This window comes from Peromyscus maniculatus, chromosome 10 (genome assembly GCF_049852395.1).
Source record: "Peromyscus maniculatus bairdii isolate BWxNUB_F1_BW_parent chromosome 10, HU_Pman_BW_mat_3.1, whole genome shotgun sequence".
Classification (NCBI taxonomy): domain Eukaryota; kingdom Metazoa; phylum Chordata; class Mammalia; order Rodentia; family Cricetidae; genus Peromyscus; species Peromyscus maniculatus.
The window spans coordinates 10,627,818-10,637,969 of NC_134861.1; the positions used below are offsets into that span (position 1 = coordinate 10,627,818).

General features: G+C 50.1%; 1 protein-coding gene across 1 annotated transcript; it reads right to left on the reverse strand.

The window, feature by feature from the left end:
- Positions 1 to 354: 354 nt before the first annotated feature.
- Positions 355 to 8,193, reverse strand: Igfbp3 (insulin like growth factor binding protein 3). Its single transcript, XM_006973015.4, has 5 exons — positions 7,653 to 8,193; positions 4,288 to 4,514; positions 3,710 to 3,829; positions 2,570 to 2,714; positions 355 to 1,764 (listed from the first exon to the last, which is right to left on the reverse strand). The coding sequence occupies exons 1-4, from the start codon at positions 8,056 to 8,058 to the stop codon at positions 2,589 to 2,591; spliced, it is 879 nt and encodes a 292-aa protein (XP_006973077.3). The 5' UTR covers positions 8,059 to 8,193; the 3' UTR covers positions 355 to 1,764; positions 2,570 to 2,588.
- Between the last annotated feature and the right edge of the window lie 1,959 nt (positions 8,194 to 10,152).

The following is a 10,152-nucleotide window of genomic DNA, read 5'->3' on the forward strand; positions in this document are numbered from 1 at the left end:
TGCCCATCTTACCATTCACATCATGTACCTGGGGAAGCTGCTCTGAAGACCTGAGGCCCAAACTGGAGAGGCAAAGACCAGACTGTCATGGAGACAGCCTACTTTAACTGTCTAGATCATAATAACCACCCACACAACCTACTGGACCCAGATGGTCCTCTGTATGTGGCCTGATGCTGTGTGGATGTTAGAGAAGGCCACAGCAATTGTCCCACTGAGATTCTTTTGTCAGAGATGGACTCAGCTATGTCTAGTAATGTTCATGACATCTTCTACTATGTCTAGAAGATTCTACCACACGGAGTAATCTCGCCAGTGACTCAAGACCCAGATGCAAACAAAAGGAGCTGGGCATTTTTTTTTAATGATAAAAACTTTATTTACTATTTATAAATACATTGCAAGACAAACTTTTCAAAAATACATTTTTCCCCCCCAAAATTAATTAAAAAAATAAAGGAAAGCTGATAGGCAGGCAGAATGTCTTGAGATTCCTTTGAGCTCTCAAGACAAGCTCTGTACAGCGCATGTCCACCCCGTGGGATGCAGTGCGGTCTCCTTGCACCCTGTTGCCAGACCCCCTTGGCCTTGGCCTTGGGGAGAGCAGCCCAGCCTCCAGACACGGGCTCCTTTCCTGGGGCGTGCCCGGGGTTACATCACCTAGCATCTCTAACATTTTATCTAAGATTATCTAGTACAGATTCTATTATATTTGGGCTATGTCGTATACACTGTTAACAATTACGAATGTATTTTATCTGCATATATGCGTGAATTATAAAAAAAAAAAAGTCTGAGAAGGACCTTAAGATCAACAACGGGTGATTCTCTAGGTGGTCTTGCCAGGCTCTCCAACAAGCCATTTCTCTTTCCTGTTTAGATAGGAAGGAGGGGGAAGATGAAAATAAACCTTTTTTTTTTCTTAAAAAAAAGAAAAAAGCTTGCCATGCCTCCCCTCCCCCCCCAATAAATTTTATTTTGAGAAGTTGGACAAGAAAACACTGTTTTTTTTTTTTGAAGTCATCTGAAGAACTAACTGTACCATTGTTTGTGACATCTCTGAACTTGGAGGCTGACACTCACTGCTCCTCCCACCTGGGGACCATCTGCTGACAACGGCAGGTCCTCGTCCTTGTTTTTATGGGCTCCCAGAGTGCCTTAGAACATTCCTGGTCAGTTTTAATCAGAGAGATTTCGCCTATTCTCTCCCACAGTTCCCAAGTAGATCAGGTCACTTGCAGATATGGGGCCAGGCCCTTGGTTCAGAGATGACACCCTAAGAGCCATGAGCCTCAGGAGTATGTGTCCAGATGTCCTGGTGACGTGGTTAGGGGTTTCCCCCTTCTCCACAGTGCCTGCACTCATTTACAGGGAATGGAAAGAGGATTTTTCTATATCGGCAACAGAACCTCTCAAGTCAGGAAGGCAGAGGGCCAGCAACATTGAAGGCCCGTGCTGGGCAGGTGGGTTAGTGGGGAGTGGGCATCCGTAGCCTGGAGTACATGAGTGTTTTCATAGGAAGCCACAGGAAAATTCAAACTGCTTTTTTGTTGACTACCGGAGAGTGGAAAGATGATCAAGTTTACTATTTAAACAACCAGAGGCATTTCAAAAATCTGTCTAAACTTTGGTTTTTTTTTTTTTTTTTTTGTTTTTAATCAGCTCACCACAAAAAAGAAATATAAGTCAAGGCTGTAGCCAGCTGCTGATCATGTTGTTGGCAGTCTTTTGTGCAAAATAAGGCGTATTTGAGCTCCACATCAACTAAAAAAAAAAAAGAGTAAGACATACATTGAAATAACTACCTCTAAAATCCAAAGGACTCAGCCTTTCACCCAGTGTGACACTGTGCGGAAGGGGCGGGGCCTCAGTCTGTTCTTTCTCAATCAATCAAAGAACACTGTAAGATACTTTCATTGTTAGAAAGTGTCACCCCCAAGTTAGGATTATTTTTTCCAACTTATGATAAAACATTTTAACTAAAACAATATTTTTCCTGTCCATTAATATTGTCTTGAGAAAACCTAGCATATTTATTCCTTCTCATAATTGCTTCATTCCCCCATGAAGGCAAACCACAGAATTTCTGTAGATTAGAGTTGTACTTAAAAAAAAAGAATATCTTCAGTGTTTGCATATGAAAGACTGTGGGCCTTTGATCCCAGCACTGGGGAGGCAGAGGAAGATGGATCTCTGTGAGTTCGAGGCCAGCCTGATCTAGAAAGTGAGTTCCAAGACAGCCAGGGCTACACAGAGAAATACTGTCTTGAAACCCGCCCCCTCCCCGCTCTCCCCCCCCCAAATGTATATTTTAAGTCATTTAGAATAGGTATCTTTGAAGCCACACTGGCCCTGGTCTTGAGTGTGTGGTTGGGTAGGGACCTCCTTCTCCCTGAACAGTCCCCTTTGTCTTCCTCTCTTTGGGGCCCGGCTGCAGCTCCTGGGCCAATGAGCCCACCCAGGATGAGAGGTGGATGGACATCTGGTGGCCATAGCTGCCCCTAGCAATTCTCCGGATTCTCTGCCACTTTCAGAGGGAGCTGCCCCGGGACCTAAACCCTTGGCTTACGTGGCACAGCGGGTGGCATCTACTGGCTCTGCATGTTGAGGCAGTGCACGTCATCTCTGCCCTTGGTGTCGTAGCCAGGCAAGGCCTGTCCGTACTTGTCCACGCACCAGCAAAAGCCCCGCTTTCTGCCTTTGGATGGGCGGCACTGTGGGAGGGAGAGAAAGGACGTGAATACCATACACATTGGTACCACATACATCGGTACCACACGCATTGGCTAGTTTTACGTGGACTCGACACAAGCTACAGTCATCTGGGAAGAGAAAAACCTCAGCTGAGAAAATGCCCCCACCAGACTGACAAGTGGATGAGCCTGTGGTACATTTTCTTGATGGATGATTGATGGGGGAGGGCCTAGCTCCATGGACAGGGCCACCCCTTGGCAGGGAGTCCTGGGTGCTGTAAGAAAGCAGGCTGAGCAACCAACCCATGGGGAGCAAGCTAGTAAGCAGCACCTGTCTGTGGCCTTTGCTACCATTTCTGCCGTGACTTTCTTCAGGGATGGACCGTGAGATGAAGGTGTAAGTGAAATACACCCTTCCCTCCACCAACTGTTATTAGTCACGATGCTTTTCACAGCAACAGAAACCCTAACCGAGACACCGTGTGTAAGCTGGTAACCAGGGTCCCAAGTGGTTACCCAGTGTTCAGCTGGCCTGAGGTAAAATTATGATGGTCAGGACTCCTAAAGAGCCACCCATGTGTAGGTGGGGGTGTACATCCATGCATGCCTGTGTGTGCTCTAACCTCTCTGGGGAAGTTGGAGGGGTGGCGGAGCATTCTTCGCCTTGTGGCTGTCAGGCTGGATCTCTCAGACCTCACGTCCAGCCTCATCTCTGGTCTCGCCTCAGTGGAAGTGTGCTGAGCTAGTCCATGGACAGTGTAGAGGCCCAGGCTCCCTGATGCAGACTACCGTATAAACACTGGAATGTGGACATTCTGTGGTGAGCATTGTTTACTTCTGTTTCCTAGAGTCATGTGAACTACCTAGTTAGAAAGCTACCTAAAATATCGCCACTAGGTGATGCATGCGTGTATCAGAAGGGGGCCACACCTGTTGAGGCTCCTGCAAACTGAGGCTGATTCTCCACTGGGCCAATGGAGAACGGAGGGATAAAACATCCTGGGGACCTCACTCACCTGCTTCTTCTTATAGAACCCCTTCTTGTCACAGTTTGGGATGTGGACACCTCTGGGACTCAACACATTGAGGAACTTCAGATGATTCAGGGTGTCTTCCATTTCTCTGCGGCAGGGACCCTGAGGACACAATTATTGTTTTGACAATCTCCCAGTGGCCACAGGACCACCCCAGAAGGAACCTGCGACATGCCTCTCTAGGACATTCTGCTCGGGTCAGTGAGAAGGTCCCAGGAGGATGCGAACCACCACTCCCCACATCTTCTGCTCTCTCAAGAGTACGACTAAGTCTGTGGAAAGTGATCTAAGAACAGGCCAGTAGGCTTCGGGAAGTCCACTGAATAAAATCAAGCTGGCTTATGGGAAGTCTGTTCCTTAACTGCGGGGGCCCATCACATCCTTTTCTAGTACAGTTCAGACTGCACCTTCCAAGAGTCTCTGACATAGGAGGCGGGCCTAGAAGAGAGAAGCTGCCCATCCATCAGCTAGGACCCCTGGGATTTGCTGCGTGGAGACTGTCTTGGAGTGTTCCTTTCGAGTGCCCCCCCCCCCCAACAAGAAAGAGGAAAAGGTCTCACATATTCTGTCTCGCGCTTAGACTCCGAGGAGAAGTTCTGGGTGTCTGTGCTCTGCGACTCATAGTCAACTTTGTAACGCTGGCTGTCCCTGGCGTGGCCTTTTTTGATGACATCCATCTTCGCATGGAGTGGATGGAACTTGGAGTCAGTCACTCGGTGTGTGCTGGGGACAGCCCGACTTTCCACACTCCCAGCACTGTGGTCCTCCTCAGATTCACTGGCGTTTCCTGGAAAAGAACATGGGGATAAGGAAATGATCATTATTGGCAATGGAATAATAATAATCTTTTCAGATCCAGGTCACACCTAAAAGACAAAGTCGATTCAACAATTCTTAATAAGTTAAGAAAAAGGCAACTGGATAAAGCATTCTAGAATACTACCCGTTGCACCCCGGCTGCTTTACCTCAGGAGATCATCCGTTAGAAAGTTACTCTGCCATGTGGTTTTACTATACAGCGCCCAGTGAAGGCAGTGGATGCTTATGAAGAAGCCCTTCAACAGATGAGAAAGCAGCCAGCTCCACCTGCCACCGGCAGGGGGCAGTCACGCACCATGGAATGCTGCTATGGAGCTGACCAGAAAACTCGCAAGAGATTCCAAACGTGGTCCTCTCAGCCCTGGGTGCAGCTGCTGGGGGTGGGACAATGTGGAGGAAAAAAATCCCCACCCAGTGGCAGCATCACACTGGCCTGGGGATTCTGACATTCACTCAGGCTTGCTGTGAGCTCTGGTTTCATGTGAAGTATCTCACTTCAGGGACCTGCAGAATCTTGTGGGCATGTTAGAGAGGTTTATTTCTGTGTATCTTTCAGTTTCAAGGTCCACACAGACTTTGTGTATTGGGTGGGAGGGGCACTTTCTTGGGCAAACCTTTCCCATCCCCCTCAGCAGTGAGCACACACAATGGGGATAGCACCAACGTACCGCCCACAGCTTAGACCACTAGGTGCCAAGGTGCATTTACTACCTTGGAGAGGGGGAGGGGAGGTGGAAAGAAAGCTCCTTTTGGGAGGGTTCTCTTTCATAATCCAAGGTGCTAAGGGGAGGGTCCTAACTGATAGGATGCTGGAAGGCTAATAGATTAATTGGGATCTTATGTATGTGACTAGATTTGTGGTGAGACAAGAAGCCAGACTTTGCCACTCCAACTTGTAGTAAGAGCCCCATGGGAATCCAAAGCCAGATGATCAGCCCCCAACGATGCCCAGCTCTGAACTCCAAAGCTTCAGGTTCAACCTTCAGGTCTTGGCTACAGAATTCCTTCGCTCCCATGAATTAATAGCCCTCCTAGCAGGAAGGTCCAGTTGCCTCTTCAATCTAGTTCCGAATTTATTCTGTCTGGGTGCGGGGCTCCAGCTGGCCTCTTTTTTTTTTTTTTTCTCTCAGGAAATGCCAGGCTGGGGCATCCTGCCCATGGGGAAGACACAAGTCTCTGGCTCTAGGCCAAGAGAAGCAAATGCTTCACTCTCTGGAAATTGCCAGAGGGCTGCAAAGTCCACTGTCTAGAGCAACTGACCTTCAGGACCCCAGGGAGACCCTCTTGCCCATGAGCCTCAGTTTCTCACCTACCAAATAGCCCTCAATGAATTCTGTGCCTTCTCAAGCACAAATTCCCAGGGTCTAGACCAGCACCTGGCAGACTTGGTTTCAATTTGCTTTAATCTTAGTGGTTTTTCTCTTTGGAAGTACAGGGACAGAGGAAATGCTAATATACAAATAAAAGTATTTGCATTTGTCTTCCAAGAGGCTGAAGTAATTTCTTAAACTTCCTTTGTTTGTTTGTTAACCTTAGACCGCTGATTAGGGGAGAATATGGTTCAACTTAAAAAGGTAATTGTGAATTGTGTCATAGATCTATCATTCCCCTACCCCCATATTAGAAGCCACTGAACTCTTTTTTATAATTAAAGCTCACATCAATTTATACTATAGCGCTTCGATGGTGCTTACTAATAGTGGTCGTTAAGCCTAACTCAAAATGGCAATGTTGGTATTTCTTAGGATTGCTTCTGGGATGCCACTGAATGCACTAGAAGTCAAAGACACACAAGGCAAACAGCCTGATTTTGCTTTTGACTTGAGTCAGCGAAACAACTGGAGTCTTGCTTTGCCAGGAATCCGGTGCTTCTCAGGGATGAATAAACCAGGACCTGCCTGTATCTGGGAGTGTAGCTATGCAGCCACGGAAATCATAAAGGGGCCGTCGGTCCGGCTAGCCGTGGTCCCAGGGGCTTGCTCCGCACCATCTGCCTGCCTGATGTGGGGAAACCCGGGAATTCTAGCCTTCATCTGTGCTGGGCAAGGACTTGACTCACATAACTAAGCCGAGACTGGCTAAGAATGCTGGACATTTCGAACAACAGCTGCCAAATCCATTTAAGTCTTTCTTCTTCTTTTTTTTCCCCCCTAAGGAAACAACGCGATGCCCTTAGAATGGTCGCTTGCTTGATAGGATAGCAGCCCCAGGAGGGGTAACTGCCAAGCGTTTGCGATTTTCCTTTCAGGCGCTGCTTCCGCTGCACCCCACTCATTCTGCATCGGATTATGAAGGGGGGGCATTCCTGGGTAGCATTTCTAGTCTCTGCTTCAGCAGGGAAACCGCCTGGATCTGCACTGCCTGCACCCCACGTACCTGGGACATGATCCCCGAATCCCTCAGGCGCCGCAGGGCGTGGGATAGTGCCTACTGAGGCAAACGGGGCTCAAACCCTATTGTAGCTCTTGGTGATGTTGAGCAGTTCTGAAGTTTTTGAACTTTAGATTACACAACCTTAAAGACACCAGGACTCTAATTCCATCTCGTCAGTTTTTGGATAAACGGGGGGAGGGGGACGACGACGACGACACAATACTGCTTTGCCCATCAGCCCGTGCAAAAATGTTAGTATTTTTCAAGACAAGTGCCTACCGACAAACCTTTCTGGTTCTGACCCGATCCTGGATTCCCATGCTCATGCTTCCCTGGGATAGACAAACGCCTTCCCAATTGTGGAGAATGGAAACTCAGGTCTACAGTTGGGCTACAGAGCCCAAACCCAGGCATCTGCTTTCAGAGAGACTCTCCAATGACCGGGATCCGTCCTCTGGCAGGCTACCTTGGTATCCTTTTGTCTTACCACGGAAATTTGCCCGTTTTCCTGGACAGCATTTTGCAACTTACAAGAAAGCTGCACTTTGAGAAGCAAGCAAGTGGAGCGATGCCCACGGGGACCCCCTCCGCCTCCCAGGGCCCGTCTCGCCACTAGCCACTAACATCTTCTGGACGAGCCGCTCCAAGCCTCTGAAGCCACAGGCTCTGCCTGCCCGCCACCCGCGCCGGGTCCCAGGGAGGGCGCTCTGCGCACGTGGTGCGAACTGCTTACCTGGAGCGGGTTGGGAGGGCAGGTAGGCACTCAGGCTGCCGGCGGCGCTGGCGTTGGCGCAGAACCCGCGGCCGTTCAGCAGCGCCTTCAGTGGGTACTGCTCCCCGGGCCGCGGCTGGCAGAGGAGGCCGGTGCCACAGCGCTCGGTGTAGACGCCGCACGAGTCGCCTTCTCGCAGCGCGCAAGTCAAGCAGCAGCCGCAGCCCGGTTCTCGCACCAGCTCCGTGCACGCGGGCGCGGTGGGCGGAGGCGCGCACTGGGCCAGCGCGCGCGCGTCGCACGGTTCGCAGCGCACTACGGGGCCCGCGCCCACCGCGCCCGCGCCGGCTCGCGCCACCGGCGGCCCGCGGAGCAGAGTGAGTGCGGTGAGCGCAGCCGCCCAGAGTGCGGGGCGCGCGGGATGCATGGCGCCGGGCGGAGAGACTGCGGCTCGGCGGACCGGAGCGGAGTGGAGCGGAGCACGCGGGACGAGGCTGCGGGATGTGCGGAGCGAGCAGCAGGTCCTCAGCGTCCAGCAGCCGCGCTAGCTCGCATCTGGGCAGCCCGGGAGCGCAGGCCGATATATAGAAGCTGGGGTGGCGGAGGACACGCCCCGGAACGGCGCGGGTGGGGGGTGGGCCGGCACAGGCTCGGCTCCAGGGCCCGCGCCTCCCCGGGAAGCGGGACCAAGGACGGGGGCGCGCTGCGCGCGTCTTCACTGGGCACCTGCTCCATGTGCGTACGCCCTGCACTCGGGCCACCCCTTCTTTCCCGGGAACCGTGGGCGCTTCCGGCCACCTTGCGTCCCAGTCACTTGAGGGCCCCTGATTCCCCTTAATGAAATGACTCCTAGCCAACTTGGCGCCCAGGACCCTGCAGCCCCTCCCCCTGGATGCGGGGTTTAGGTGGCCCTCCTGCACTGATTTATGTCTGGGAAGCTGGCGGACTCCTTCAAGTCCTGTGTACTTTGCAAAGTTTCTGCAATTGAGTGCCTCACGTAGAGCATGTTGCATTTCCCAGCGAGAACGTGCGGATCATATTTAAATCTGCACCGTTGGCCTCTTGAGCCTCCAGAGTCTCGCACTGAACAATCGAACGTGACAGTCGTGGATTCTAAAGATTTGCTTTTCAAAGCGGTCGTGACTCAAATACTCTTACTTCGCCACACCTCCCCAGTTAGCCAAATGAGCAGTGAGAGCGTCCTTACGGGAAGGTGTTTTTTAAAGAAATGAAGTTCCAACAGTTCTGATTTGGGGATTCTTTTTAGTTAGCAGTTACATCTTCGGAGACACTGAAGCGGGTGCCGCTGAACCATGATTAATAGCCAAGCAGCCCCTAAGACGAATAATTTTCACAACCATTTTTGAAGTCATCGTTGCACGCCTGTACTAAATTCTCTCTGATACGCCCCAGTGTAGACTGGAGTTACTGCTGGCCCCCGCACTCTGAACACCGCGGAGAGTTGAAATCCTGGTGCAATAGCTTTCTTGAGTTCGCAGCTATCTACTTTCTCTGGTGTGGGCCTCTCTAAAGTATAAGCGCTCCTTCCGTAGGTGACCAACAGAGGACGCTGGTGATCCAGGATTGAATTAACAAACTTCACGGCTTTTCCCCTCCCCCTTTTCTTTTTTAATAGTTTGTGGATGAGTGGTGAGAACTTGTGAGAGACCGATGTGCAAGGAGACTTTCCTGATGTCCTTGAATAGAGTGTTTACAACAGGGGCTGCAGAAGTTGTCTTTGGGGAGACCTATGCAATTTTATGTAGGAAGCAAACTAAGACGACTTCCCCATATATCCTTCCGTCCATCATGCAGTTTCTGGTGAAGCTGACATTCATCCACCCATGTGTCTTTATGTCTCCCTGTATTTGTGGCTCTCTTTCCATCTATTTATAGTCCTTTAAAAATGATTTGTTTTAATTTTAGTTAAATTTAGTTCTCCTGTGTTATTAAATGACCATGTTAAAATTTGGGCTTTTACAAAGGGGGGGGGGGATCAAAGATCAGAAACGTGAGGCGTGGGTTCCGTGGTAGCTGGCCAAGGCACAGCATCCCAATTTTCGCATTATTTCATCCCCACAATGCTCAGGTCGTATCTAGACTTAACATTGTCTACCCCAAACCACCCTAATTGTCCCTCCTTTTCTCCCATGTATTAACAACCAAGAGCCTCTGATTTCATTAGAAAATTGAAAAAAAATAAAACAACAACAACCCGGGGTTACACTTGTTCTTTAAATAACCATAGAGACCTTGACTCCAAAATTAGAACAGGGTTCAGTATCAAAAATGATTCTAGATATGGCAGGCCTCCCCTCTGTTTGGTACAATGTTACACACAGAACCAGTCTGGTCAGTGGTCAGTGTAGCACTTTTACCCAGCTTTATCATCAGGCTAGGAGGCAGGGGACGGACGCCCTCCTCGAAGGAACGGCTTCTTGGAAAAGACAAAAAGTCTTTAGTTTGGTTCTCTTCACAAGGAAAGAGCCCTACTTGCAGTTTGAGAAATGGGTGCTTGTTC

Bases quoted from the DNA above. Each gene is read 5' to 3' on its own strand.
- Igfbp3 (XM_006973015.4), bottom strand. From the start codon at position 8,058: ATGCATCCCGCGCGCCCCGCACTCTGGGCGGCTGCGCTCACCGCACTC. The intron at 3,830-4,287 runs GTGAGACCTTTT...TTGTGTCCTCAG, and splicing joins CTAAGCGCGAGACAGAATAT to GGTCCCTGCCGCAGAGAAAT. The intron at 2,715-3,709 runs GTGAGTGAGGTC...TCCCTCCCACAG, and splicing joins GGTTCTATAAGAAGAAGCAG to TGCCGCCCATCCAAAGGCAG.